Source organism: Neocloeon triangulifer, unplaced genomic scaffold (genome assembly GCF_031216515.1).
Source record: "Neocloeon triangulifer isolate White Clay Creek 2 clone unplaced genomic scaffold, ASM3121651v1 ptg000014l, whole genome shotgun sequence".
Lineage (NCBI taxonomy): Eukaryota > Metazoa > Arthropoda > Insecta > Ephemeroptera > Baetidae > Neocloeon > Neocloeon triangulifer.
Window position 1 is genome coordinate 15,457,164 of NW_026775556.1, and position 13,577 is coordinate 15,470,740.

Sequence of the window (13,577 nt, forward strand, 5' to 3'; positions counted from 1 at the left end):
ATTATTTTTCGACATCAAGTCAATGTAGAACTATATTTCGACATCATGTCAAATGTAGAACTATATTTCGACATGAAGTCAAATGTAGAACTATATTTCGACATCAATTCAAATGTAGAACTATATTTCGACATCAAGTCAAATGTAGAAATATATTTCGACATCAAGTCAATGTAGAACTATATTTCGACATGGAGTCAAATGTAGAACTATATTTCGACATCAAGTCAAATGTAGAACTATATTTCGACATCAAGTCAAATGTAGAACTATATTTCGACATCAAGTCAAATGTAGAACTATATTTTGACATCAAGTCAAATGTAGAACTATATTTCGACATCAAGTCAATGTAGAAATATATTTCGACATCAAGTCAAATGTAGAAATATATTTCGACATCAAGTCAAATGTAGAAATATATTTCGACATCAAGTCAATTTAGAAATATATTTCGACATCAAGTCAATGTTGAACTATATTTCGACATCAAGTCAAATGTAGAACTATATTTCGACATCAAGTCAAATGTAGAACTATATTTCGACATCAAGTCAATGTAGAAATATATTTCGACATCAAGTCAAATGTAGAAATATATTTCGACATCAAGTGAATGTAGAACTATATTTTGACATTAAGTCAAATGTAGAACTATATTTCGACATCAAGTCAATGTAGAAATATATTTCGACATCAAGTCAATGTAGAACTATATTTCGACATCAAGTCAAATGTAGAACTATATTTCGACATCAAGTCAAATGTAGAACTATATTTCGACATCCATTCAATGTAGAACTATATTTCGACATCAAGTCAAATGTAGAACTATATTTCGACATCAAGTCAAATGTAGAACTATATTTCGACATCAAGTCAAATGTAGAACTATATTACAATTGAATATCTTTTAAATTTTAGCTAAGAACGCTTTATATGGATAGTTTTTGTACTAAAATGTTTTTTATTAATTTTCAATGAAATAATTTACTCAGTTTCAATATTAGCTCAAAAAGATATTTGCATTTCAATTCTATTGCTTTCTTGACTAGTTTTTCATGATCACACTATGGAAGATTTGAATTTGAGCTTTAAGCGCGAAGTCAACACAATGCGCCCAATTGATGTGGGGTTCGGAATATCGCATTCAGCTGTTCTGCATCATTTCTAAACCAATTCTGCACCAGTTCTGAACCATGGATCTAGTTCTATTAGATAGAATGGTTCCATTTCCATTTATATTTGATTTTTATGCATTCATATATAAATATTTTTAAAACTTTTGTAACACGATTTAATAATTTTTTTTACGTTTGTAACAAAATTTTAAAATTTTGAATAAGTGTTTACCCGGTTCAAAAATGGTACAGATCCGGTTCACCCATTCTTTATCAGTTCTGCACTAGAACTGAACCAGGGGTCTAATTCGCAAAGATAGCATAATGGTTCCATTTCCATTTATATTTCAATTTCTATGCATACACATTCTATTTTGCTGCCTTTTTCATAAAATGATTCCATCTTTGTTACCAATCTTCAAAAATTTTCCTCTACAGGAAATGGTATGCCTTCATAAAATCAACGCCTTCATAACAATTTTCACAAAATCACAGGATAAAAGAAATTGAAAGAAAACGTTTTGAGTCACGAGGCTTATTTTGCGTAAAATCCGTGCATGTGTTTTCCGCGCCGTTCTCTCTTTCGGTACGTCTTCATCCGGCCGAGGCGAAATCCACTTACTTTGCGACAATCTGTTAACCACACCGAAACAAGCCTCTTACTGAGCGCGAAGCAAATCGTTTTTCCGATCCGACCCGATGCGGCAAACGCGATTCGATCGCGCGACGAAGACTCATTTATTTGACAAACGGACCGTGAAACAAAAAGAAAACCGCGAGAGGAAGGAAGGAAGGCAAGCAGAAGCAGAGCGCGCTGTTGAAATTCTCGAGCGGCGGGTGCGCGTATATTTGCTTGTGTATGTTCCGTTTGCCCTATGGGTCGATAAGCTTTTTGCTGCTTCCCCGCACGCTCTGCGCTTCGGCCCTCGTCGGGCGGTCGGTTGTGTGAGCATGTACAAAGTACACCCATAGGTATGTATGTATGAGTCGTTTGAAGTAAATAGGCGTCCCTGCTGTTGTGGCCCTCTATTCACTCAGTCGGTCCTTGATGCTGCCGAGGCCCCGTGTCTCGGCGAAAATCTCCTCTCTCTCGTCCAAATTGTCTGTAAGCAACAGCTAAATACACGTACACATGTATACACACATGCACGTACACACTTTTGTGTATTAGATAATCTCGGCGGCGCCGCCCTGGCTCGCTACCCCATGTGACTTTTCTCGCCCTTCAGGCCATCCAAAGATTACAGCTTTTCGAATACTCTTGGAAAGGGACGGTGTTTGAATTGGGTGACAATTTTTCTCAGGTATTTTTGCATGGCAATGGCTGAAAAGAAGATTTCTTTCTTGAAAACGCAATATTATTTTTCAAAATATTTAACAAAAAGAGAATAAATAGAATATGTTTTTATCAGGTTTTTATGATGAATTTTGTAATTCAGCTAAATTTAAATTTTGATGACTTCCACAATAGAGGGTTAATTCATGGGGATTGAATATATAATCAGCATTTCCTCGATGGGTATTTAAGTTGTTAATTGTTTCGTAGAAATTAGAAAAAACGATATCCTCTCCACCGTTATGTATAGAGAAGGATATTTTTATGAAACTAGGAATAAAATAAACCTTTGAGGAAAATTAGCAATCATTAATATTCAAGCACAATAAAATTGGATTATCAGATTGAAATTCTTATTAAAAAAAATTTACTCCGATGACGTAAAATGTATTTGATTTTCACCACCTCAGTGTACCCTTGAACTTCAACTCTTAAAATTAAAATTTGCAGATCGATAGATTGAACAATGGTCAATACTAGTTGCTTGGGCATATTATACGATTTATTTATTAAAAAATTAACTCATAAATATAAAATAAATTAACTTATATATTTTAATATAAAAATATATATCTACATCAGAAAAATTTTATATTAAAAGTTAGTAAATATAATTTTTATTAAAATAAATGTAAATTTTTTGTATCACTTTGTCAGCAAAATACGCAACGTAGAAATCTTGGTAATTTGTTGTTATTTGTTTTTGTAGTTAATTGACAAAATTATAATTTTTATTTTTTGATCCATGCCTATTACTCTAAATTAATTGAACAATCACTCCAGATGATTGAATTTCTAATTTTATTTCTTCACCTGTGGGGTCGAGTTATACGAGTGGTTTGAGAATCAATGTGGTGAAAAGGCCAATAATGCGTTTAATGATTTTAAAATTTTTCAGTGCCTTCCTATCGTCTTAATTTATAAAAAAAAAATGGAACATGCCTTTCCATTAATATTTACCATAATTAAAATATCAAGTTCATACATAAATAATGCCAAATTTTACAATGTTAATGTTAAAATTTTTTGTCGAAGAAACGCAAAATAGGCAGAAATTAATTTAAAAGGTAACATAAATCTTTACTCCGTAGGTTATTCCGAGCCAGTTGTGCTGACCAAGGGCCATTAGTGCAAGTTATCATGAGAGCAGCGGCGACCGCAAAGCCTATTAAATCACGATAAGTTTCCAGACACACGAAATATACACAATTCTCGGGCGGACAACAAAAGCGCGCACAAATAACAACCCTATGCAATACACATTGAGCGAGCAAAGGTGAACGAGAGAGCGTGTTTGAATAAATTCTGCGCGCGATAAAGCGGCGACACTTTGGATATGTGTCTGGCTGGCTGGCTGTTATGGCTGGCTGCCTCCGTGCAGACTCATTAGTTAATGAATCTGCAGCCAACAAACCAAACAGACGTATGTGTGCGCCGTGAGAAATGAATTATTTCCCCCTTTGCTATTATTATTCTCTCTCTCTCTCTCTTCCTCATAGAGGGCAAAGTTATGACGAGCGAGCGAAATCGCTCAAGGGTTGGCGCGAGTGAACGAGCGAGCGAGCAGCGATCATTTTATTGAAAAGAGGGGCGGCAAAAATCAATGGCAAGAGAGAGAGAAAGAGCGAGTGTGTCACAAACTTATGGCACGAAAAATTTATCCTTTTTTCGCCACCGCTCAAATATATAAAGTCCTCACTTTTAAATCGGGGTGGGGCGCGAATTAATATCAATTACCCGCGCCCCTTCTGCTTAAATCAGTTTGCTTTTCGCTCTGGAATAATGCTGCTGGTGATGACAAATAACTCGCCATTCAGTGCAGAAGTCGAACAAAAGATCGAGCCGGGGTGTACGTGCGGACGCCACTTAGTGCGCCGGGCCTCGTTTAATTGCAGAGGTTTCTCTCTCGCTACGCACTGAATTGGTGCGAATGGGCGCGTTCACAAAACAAAAGGCAACACGGTTTTGCTTATTAAAAAAGTAAATAAGTAGTTATAATTATAAAATTATATTTGTTTTTATTTAAAATTCAAATAATTAGTTACTATTACAGATCAAATATTTATACATTAAATTTACTTAAATTTGATTTTGTTTTATTAAAAAATTTTATGTATTTAATTTTTCATTTTAATCTTATAATTTTTAAAATAATTATTATATTTATTTTATATATAATTATTTAAATTGAAGTAACCAGAGCTTGAAAATTATTACAGCATGAAGATGAAATCTGGGAATCTTGTGATACTGTTTTAAATTAATTCAGTTTTACATTACAAAATTTACAATGATGTTAGACAGCTCAATAAAATACTAACAGGGTTGATGATTTGATAACTTATCAGACTAATTGATATTTTAGATGCATTAAAATTATTTTGAACCTCATCATTTGCCCAAATAAAATTAGATATTACAAATTCATAAAAATCGCAAAGAAATATCTATTTTTCATTTTTCTAGATGACGTTAACTTTTGTTTTGAAGGTATCAAACACAAAAAATATTTTTCAAATATCCATATTGAGAAAAATAAAGGAATGAAGTATGAATTAATTAAAATAAAAAACAATTTGTTGTACATTCAGCGTCAATTTTCCGCCGTGACCCAAAACTGCCTCTGCAGGCGCCGATGGTGCGGATGGGAGCACCCTTGGCTGCATCTGGTGGGCGTGTGCATGTCGGCGGCACATATCCGCGCGTGTGTAATCTAGCGGTTGTATTGTCACCTAGAGACTGGCTGGCGGGCTATATTATCATCATTATCTCCACTTTATGTACAGAGTACAGCACCGTGGTGGCAAAACTTTTATTACGCTCCGCACTGGCATAATGATTTATTCGAGCGACGCGCAGCTCCTTCTGCGGAGAACGATGAAGGAAAGGAGCACCGGTGTCACATCCAAAATGAAAAGACGTGGTGCGACTTGCGAATCAGTTGGGAAAGGGCTACTTACTTATTTTAAATAATGAAAACCATCGGTTGTTTTTACTTTTCAATTTTCTTTGTGTCCTTTATAACATTTCTCATTTTATCTTAAATTTATTTTTAATATATATTTCATCATTCATGAATTTAAAATTTACTAGTAAGAAGAATCGTGTAAATGTATTACAACTAAATTTTATTGAGGAGTCAGTTCTGGTCTTTATATTAGGCAATATGATGGCCCAATTATTCAATAACAATATTTTTATCAATCAAGGACTCAAATAAAGCATGGGTGAAGAAAAGAAATTAAATTCCAATACCTTATTGTTGAATTATTAGGCATAAATTCGAATGTTGTACTTATTAATTTTTAAAATTTATTTATTAACTACAGTGATCCTCAACTCGTTTATTTATATTTTCTAAATACGTAAATTTTTCATTAGTCAATAATGAATTATTTGAGCATATTATTGGCAATTATTGGATTCATTTTATACAAAAAATTTCTTGAATGCAAAAAATTTTAAATACTTAATTTATAATTTTTTAATATATAAATAAATCTTCTGTTTAAAAAATTTTATATATTTATTACAAAAGTAATTTAATATATATTTTTTATTGTAAATGTAAATTTTTTGCAACATTTTGTCAGCAAGATCCCCAATGACTAGATGTTTTAAATTCTTGTTGTAATTTTTGTACGGTATAATAAATTAATTGACACAATTATCTTGCAATTAGTGAGGTACTTTTTGTCTGATGTAAATTTTGTATTGCAAATAAAATTCATTATTGTATTTTTTAATTTGAACAAAACGAAGCGAGTTTGATAAGATTTTCAAAATTTCAACTGCAATTTATGTCATTGAGATTCAGATAATATAAATTTTGTATTTCCTGAACAGTTTTAGGAAGTTTACAGGAAGTTTTTTCTCAGGAAGGGACGTCAAACTTTTTTTTAAATGAGAAAGAAAAAATAACAATGCACTTCATACATACGGCTGAACCCTATTTTTAAAATTCTAATATTGGCTTAAAATACAAAAATTGTTGTCGTGCCGTGATTCAAGATTCTGGAATATTAATTTTTGCCAACAATTTCAGTATTGTATTGTTGTGCGGGCTGCAGTTGACTGATAATAAATTGATAAAATGTACCTCTTACTAAAAAGAATAAACAAAAAAATTTATATGAAAAAAATCATAGTATTTCTTCACGATTAATGTTCAGTTTTACAACATGTGTCGTCAAAAAACAAATTGACATCTGCGGCTTTCGTTTCAATTTTGATAAAGGTCCGCTATAAAAAGCAACACAAACAAGCGGAGCGTCATTGTTTCCGGGTGGAGAAGCAGTCGAGAGATGGAAGAGAAAGAAGGTCGCGGAAAAGAAGAAGCAAGAAAGAAATCACTCCAGACGACAACAAAAACACGCATCAAGCTGGCAAGTCGGGCGGTCGGTGGGTCCGTCGGGTGGGTGGTTGGTTGGTAGGGGAGCGAGCGCCTGCCGCTGTGCAGGCTATGCAACCGGTAGGGTAAACACTACAGACGGGTTGCATAACACGAGTCGAGCCGTCGCCGCCGCCAGAGTGAGTGAGCAAAGAAAGAGGACAAAGATGTCGGGTTTACAGCCGCACAAGAGGCTGCTTATTTATGGCGGTCCGTTTTAATGACGTTTTTATGATTCTAATTAAGCTGAACAGCATCAATTATGTGCGGAGGAAAGAGGCAGCGCGCGGATCCGGCGGGCGGTCTCGTGCTAATTTGCATGATCACTGACCCATTACCGGGATGAGCGAGGGTCGCAGACCTTTTGGGATTACTCGGCGAGCGTCAACATTGCTGCCTTCCTGCCCAACTTTGGCACAATACGCCGGGAATTAAGTGGCGCTCGCCGAGTTTGCCACACAGTGCCGCTCATCCGTCCGAGTTAGGGGCTTTGAGAATCAAAGGACGCGAAACTTTCGCGCGGAATCTAACGGATTGCAAGGAAAGAACGTCTTGGGTTGTGGAAAGGTCCAAATCCGCTCCTCTCAGTCCTCTCAATAAGCTGCGTTAGCAACTTTTGATAATAAACTACAAACTCCATATCCATTCTGCGTCAAAAATTTACGTTTTTTTTTTTTAGTTGAAGCCTTCTTTTTTTTTATTTAATATTTAATTTACAATTAATTTTTCCTCGCATTTTTAAGAATCTTGGTATACAAATTATTGAATAAGCTATTTCTTGCCTTTCAATGAAAATAACTACATAGAAATATAATTATTTTTATTGAAAATCACCAATTAAAAAAATTGAGTTTTGCTTGTTAAACTTTTTTTAGAGATATACAAGCAGAAATTGTCTCTAAAGTTATTTTGAACAACATGTATGCAGAATTAAATTATATTTTATAATTAATATTTCTTTGAACTTCTAAATTAAATTAATTTTTTTAATACAAGAATTTTAAGAAGTTGTTAAAAAAGATTAATAAATATTCTACGTAATTAGTATTAAAATTATCAATTTTTTTATAAAATTATTTTTAAATTAAATTATTTAAAAATTTTTAAATTTAATACTTATTACTTTAAAAATCTATTATTTAATTTAAAACAAAATTGCATAGTAATTCTACATTCTTGTAAATTTTGATTATAATTTTGACAAATTTGAGTGTTTCAAATAAAACGAAACTTCAACTTGAAGACCATGATATGCGGATTATACAATAATAATTTTATAATTCTCGTTTTATACACTGAGTAATGTAAATAAATTTTATGATAAAACATTTTATTAAAAACAACCCTTTATCTTCATCCTCTTTGTTTATGGATACCCATGATTAGTTTGAAAATCATATTTTCCTTAAATAATCAGCCTGTGAATGCATTAAAAGAAATTAAATGAAAAAAAAAAATGTCCAAAGAACTTGACTATTGTTATTTTTCTTTTGTTTATATTTTGTAATTGGAAAATTTTGTTTGTGAAATTTTGCATGTAAAACTTTGTTTGTAAAACTCTCATCTTTTCTCTCAATTGTATTGAATTTGTATAATTTTGAATGTATGAATGATGTATCCCGTTATGGGCAGCAATTGCCTTTGTGATATATCAATAAACACAATTTGCAACTAAAAGATAATTTATTGTGCTACTCCTTTTCGCAGTGAATTATTTGCTCCTGTACTGTGTCTTTGTGGAGAAACCTTTTGCGGCGCAAGAAACCGGGAGGCATAAGTGTTACACAAGTGATTAATTGATTTTCCTCTCGTGTCTGGCGGGGGTCGTTTTCTTTCAATGAAGTTGGCCGGGGCGGAGGCGAAACCAAATCAGCACCTTCCTGCCTCCCTCCGACGCAAAAGTGAACGTAAAACAAATTTAGTTGCTAGGAAACCCTCTGCAGCAGGTCGTGTGGGCCGTCGGGGCGCGCCCCACGTCAGAATGGTGACGTAAAGGGTTCACTCTGCGTTGATGATGTCACGCGGTCTCGGCGCGCTAAACTTACGGTCCATCTCTCCGAAATAAGCTGGCAGGCCCGATTCAGATGCCGCCCACGCGAATTATTGACTACCCCGCTTTATGAACACGCAGCAGACGAAATTAGACCAGCTGCGAGCAGACGGCGTCTATATCTGCTATGGTTGATATTGTTTGCTAGTTAGCTCATTTGTACTAATCTGATTACGCGAGAGGCGGTCGGTCATTTCCAAGTAATTCAATTCGCCTTTCCTGTGCCGGAAAACGCAGACATTCATTGCGCTCTTTGCCAAACCATTTTGAAACGATGCTAAATTATTTAATGACCTGCTTTTCATTTCAAGTCAATAATAGAATAACTTAATTAAATCTACATTGATTAAAAAAGCTTTATTAAATATGCAAAAAAAAAATTAGAAAAATGAGTAAAAGTTTAATATGCTTTCAACAAAAAATAATAAAATAATTTTTATTAAAAATTTTATTTTTTAATAAACATCTTTTTTATTTTTTGTGTATACAATTTATTTATTTTTTTTTTATTTATAACATAATTTTTAATTTTATTTTAATATACTTTTAAGAATGAAATAAATATTACCAATACCGCACTACATTAGTACTAATCCAACAGCCAATGTCACTAATGCCTTTACAGTGGTTTTATAAGGAATTAATTGATTGTTCCGTAATATTTTAAATTATTAGTTATTAGCTAAATATTTGCAAAACTAAAATTATTAATTGCAATTCAAAGAAATATTTCATTGATTTGTGGAAAATGGTGAAAATGATGATTAATTATGCAATTTAATTTTGGCATTGCAATCTATAACATCGCTTTCTGTGGCTTTGCGAAACGGTTTATGGAATTATCCTGCATTATCTAACAATCTCGAGCATCGTGGGAAAGCGCTGCGGATTCCACACCCCGGCGCAGCCGCTCAGAGATTGGCAGAAGCGTGTAGTTGAGCTGTTCAGAGCTAGAGGCCCGTACCAACTGCAGTGAGGGTGCAAAATTTTCCAAAAAATTTTTTTTAAATTAATAGTACTAAGATTTTATTTTACTTTTGAAAATTATTTTTTTAAGCAAAATTTATCAAAGTAACCAAAGTTTACAGGGCTGTTTAAGTATTTCTAAATTATTATTTTCTCATACTTATAAATTTTAACAAAAATGCTTTAAAATTTCTACATGGTTTTGGTTGTAAAAATGAGAAACGTGGATTAATGGCACAGTAATTGGAGATTAATATATTTATTTTGACAAATGAATACATGTAAATAAATATATCTAGTAAAATGTGGTACAATAAACGCAGTAAAAGCTTTTGAAATAAACGACGGCCAGACTACTTCTCCATTCGGCAGTGCCCATGACGTGTGTCTTCGTGAGGCCAACTCGTTGCTAATTAGGAGGAAACGACAAAAAACGCAGAGGTCAAATACGTAAAATTAAAAAGTTAAAATATAATGCGTAGAGATTTCCATCGGGAGACGTCTATTTCCTGAATTGGCCTCCTTGGTCCTCGTAGGTTACCTGCAAATATTCATTATGCCGTCAATTAAGTTGTATGTGTGCCTATCTAATAGTCGCGAAATGTCGCAACACAAAAAGTGACAATGCCGCGTGGGACTTAATGTGGGAAAAACCGTTGACACAAGTGGCCATATAATTGCTGCGCGAGTAATTAACCAGCCACTTGTGCAAATTCACACGACGCTATTGAGATAAACACACAATTATTTTTTATTGCCAAGGTCGCGGCAGACTAAAGTTTGACTTTTTACTTTAATTTGAAAATTATATTCTCGAAAGAAAACTTACTCTGGCGCGGTAACCGCCAACTCCAGCGGTGTAATCGACTCTCTGGAGGCGGCCGTCGGGCAGAAGGACGAAGTAGGAACCAGAAGTGTCATCTCCCTGGCGCCTCTCGGTGTGTCCGAAGTTCTGGCCACTCGGAGGATCGTTCACTTCATAGGAGAACTCGTAGTTGGCAGGCTCCTGTCGACAAATGAAAATAAAATTTTATATTTATTTCTTTTTTGTTACAATATAAAATTTAAAAAAAAAGGAAAGAACAGAACGATTATTTTAAATTCAAACAAATTCTACTGCTTTTAAAATTTTAAAATACAATTCATACTTTAATTCATTTCAATTTCTTATAATAAGAGGCTCAACTTGACCTCAGTTAATTATATGTATATGATATAAGTTAAAAATGTAACAAATTTTATCAAATATAAACAAAAAAATATTTAATAAAAGCAATGGCAGGAAGCAAAATTTAAATATATATTTATATAAATTTTTGATATATTGAATGGAGAATAAATAAATAAATCAGTAAGTTACTTGACCAAAATTAAAACCAAGCACAAGTAGATTTTAAGGAAATTAATAATAAAAAAAAATTATAAATTTTAGCATTGAAATTTTAAATTCCTTATTTAGTAAGTTGTGTTTCTCACCGAGAGGTCGTCGTTGTTGAGGTTGTTGCTGTTCACGGGGAATCCACCGTTGTTGCCTCCGTTGTTTCCAAAGCCGCTGTTTCCACCGCTGCCAGCGCTGAAGGGGGGCCTGTTGTTGTTGTTGTTGTTACCAAATCGGTCGTTATTGCCAGCGAACGGTCTGGTGTTGCCTCCGTTGAAGGGCCTGGTGTTGCTTCCGGTGAAGGGCCTGGTGTTGCCGCTGCCAGAACCGCCAAAGCCGTTGTTGTTGTTAGGACGGCTAAAGGGAGCACCACCATTATTGATGGCAAACGGAGCGTTGGTGGTGGTCGGACGGCCGCTATTTACAGCGCTATTTACAAAACCAGCGTTGCCTGGAAAGTTAGCATTTACAACCGGCGAGTCCGGCAGCTGGCTGTTGATACTGTCCGGGAAGGGGCGCTGACTGGTGGTGCTCACGAAGTTGTTGTTGGGGTTGTTTCCGGCAAAACCGGAAACACCGGTGGCACCAAAACCTGAGTTTCCGTCAAAGTTGCCGGCAAACTGCTGCTGCTGCTGCTGCTGGACGCCGGGACGGTTGGTGGTGGTGAAACCACCGATTCCGGCGCCAGAGCTGCCGAACTGGGGACGGTTGCCGAACTGATTGTTGGTCGCCCCAAACCCGGCGTTTCCGGTCGGGCGGAAGTTACCCTGGCCGGTGGGTCTGGCGGTGCTGCTCCCCTGCTGGAAGTTGCGGTCGAAAGCGGTGCTGCCGAAACGGTTAGACTGGGTGGTTGTGGTGCCGATTGAGGCGGGTGAGGAGGAGGGGTAAAAGTTTTGCACTCTATTTACAGCAGCATTGTTGGGGTAAAAGTCGGTCCTGTTGAAGGAGGAGTAGCCACCACCGTTATTACTGTACATTTCATTATCGAGCACGCTGCCGACAGTGTACTGCGGCCGCTGGTTCGGCGCTACTTGCCTGTCAGGGTAGCCGCCGCTACCACCGCCGTAACCCTGACGATCATTGTTGCCACCACCGTAGCCTGGACGATCGTTGCTGCCACCGCCATAGCCCTGGCGGTCATTGTTGCCCCCACCGTAACCCTGGCGGTCGTTGCTGTCGTAGCCAGAGTTGCGGCTCGGGAAGTCGTAGCCCTGCGGCTTGGCTAGGGCCACTCCAACCGTCGCCACCAAACAAATCAAAATCAACTGAAAAATTAAACAAAAGTTTAAGTTTAACAGTTTTGATAAACATTAAAAGAGAAAAAGGAAAACAAAATTTGAGAATTAAGAAATGCGTGATTTGATCAAATGCAAATTTTAGTATCGATCTGCCATGCTGTTGTGATGTAAGAAAAACTTAAACATTTTGTATCACCGAACTTTAAATGGTTAACAATGTGATGAGTTTATAGAGCTATTAAAATTTGAATAGTCAATTTTATAATCAATCAGTTAATAAAATTTTTTTTTAAAAATCAGTTAAAAAATTTAATGTGTGATGCTAGCTTATAAAATTCAAAGGACGCTCAATATGTGCATAAGGACTGAATAATACGAATATAATTTAATACTTATTCAATAACTATGTACATGGAAAAATAATTTAATTTGTCACTTTCAATTAATACTAATGAGGTCAAAATAGGATTTATTAATAAATTCTTTTAATAATCTTTTATAATCAAAATGAATTTTGCAGTGGATTGAATACAATATTATATAAACTTTTAAAAATTTTAAAATAATAACGTCAATTAAAATTTTTTTTTTAATATTAAAAAATGAAATGAACTTATAATAACTTAAAACTAAATTTAAATATTAAACAAATAAAAATTTTATTTATTTAAATTGTATTGGTTTTTAAAAGTAAATTTAAAAAATATTTACTCACCCTCATATTGTATAATCCAGAATTTGGTTGTTCTCGAGAGACGGACGCACTCGATCTGCCTCACCCTGCCGGACACCACCTATTTATACCCAAAACAAAGCGCCATCCACTACTTTCCCTGTCCAAAGGCTTCATTTTTTCGCGTGAAAACCATCTCGGGTTGCAGGAAAAACGCTCGCCTCGGTGGGAGGAGTCGTTTTTGGGCGGTGTGGGTGGGTGGGGGCCCAGGGGCCCTTGAGAGCAGTGTGACGTGCGGGGCATCTTACCATCCGTGCGGCCGCATTAAAACGTGGAGGAAAGACATGGGTGCCCCGGTTCACATGCCGGCCTGACCTTTGATGGGTGCGCGTGTCTTGGGAAAGAAAGTGTTATAAAACATCTCT

General features: G+C 35.4%; 1 protein-coding gene across 2 annotated transcripts; it reads right to left on the minus strand.

Moving 5' to 3' along the window:
- Positions 1 to 10,098: 10,098 nt before the first annotated feature.
- Positions 10,099 to 13,243, minus strand: LOC132201345 (pro-resilin-like). 2 transcript variants are annotated; one of them, XM_059627446.1, is made up of 5 exons: positions 13,195 to 13,243; positions 12,277 to 12,506; positions 11,340 to 12,177; positions 10,693 to 10,869; positions 10,099 to 10,404 (listed from the first exon to the last, which is right to left on the minus strand). In XM_059627446.1, the coding sequence occupies exons 1-5, from the start codon at positions 13,198 to 13,200 to the stop codon at positions 10,366 to 10,368; spliced, it is 1,290 nt and encodes a 429-aa protein (XP_059483429.1). In that variant the 5' UTR covers positions 13,201 to 13,243; the 3' UTR covers positions 10,099 to 10,365. The 2 variants fall into 2 exon arrangements, with proteins under 2 accessions (XP_059483429.1, XP_059483428.1); XM_059627445.1 differs by having other exon boundaries at positions 11,340 to 12,506.
- Positions 13,244 to 13,577: the final 334 nt, after the last annotated feature.

Coding starts and splice junctions, on each gene's coding strand:
- LOC132201345 (XM_059627445.1), bottom strand. Junction 10,870..11,339: donor TCAACAACGACGACCTCTCG/GTGAGAAACACA, acceptor ATTTGTCGACAG/GAGCCTGCCAACTACGAGTT. Junction 10,405..10,692: donor TTGGCGGTTACCGCGCCAGA/GTAAGTTTTCTT, acceptor GAATATTTGCAG/GTAACCTACGAGGACCAAGG.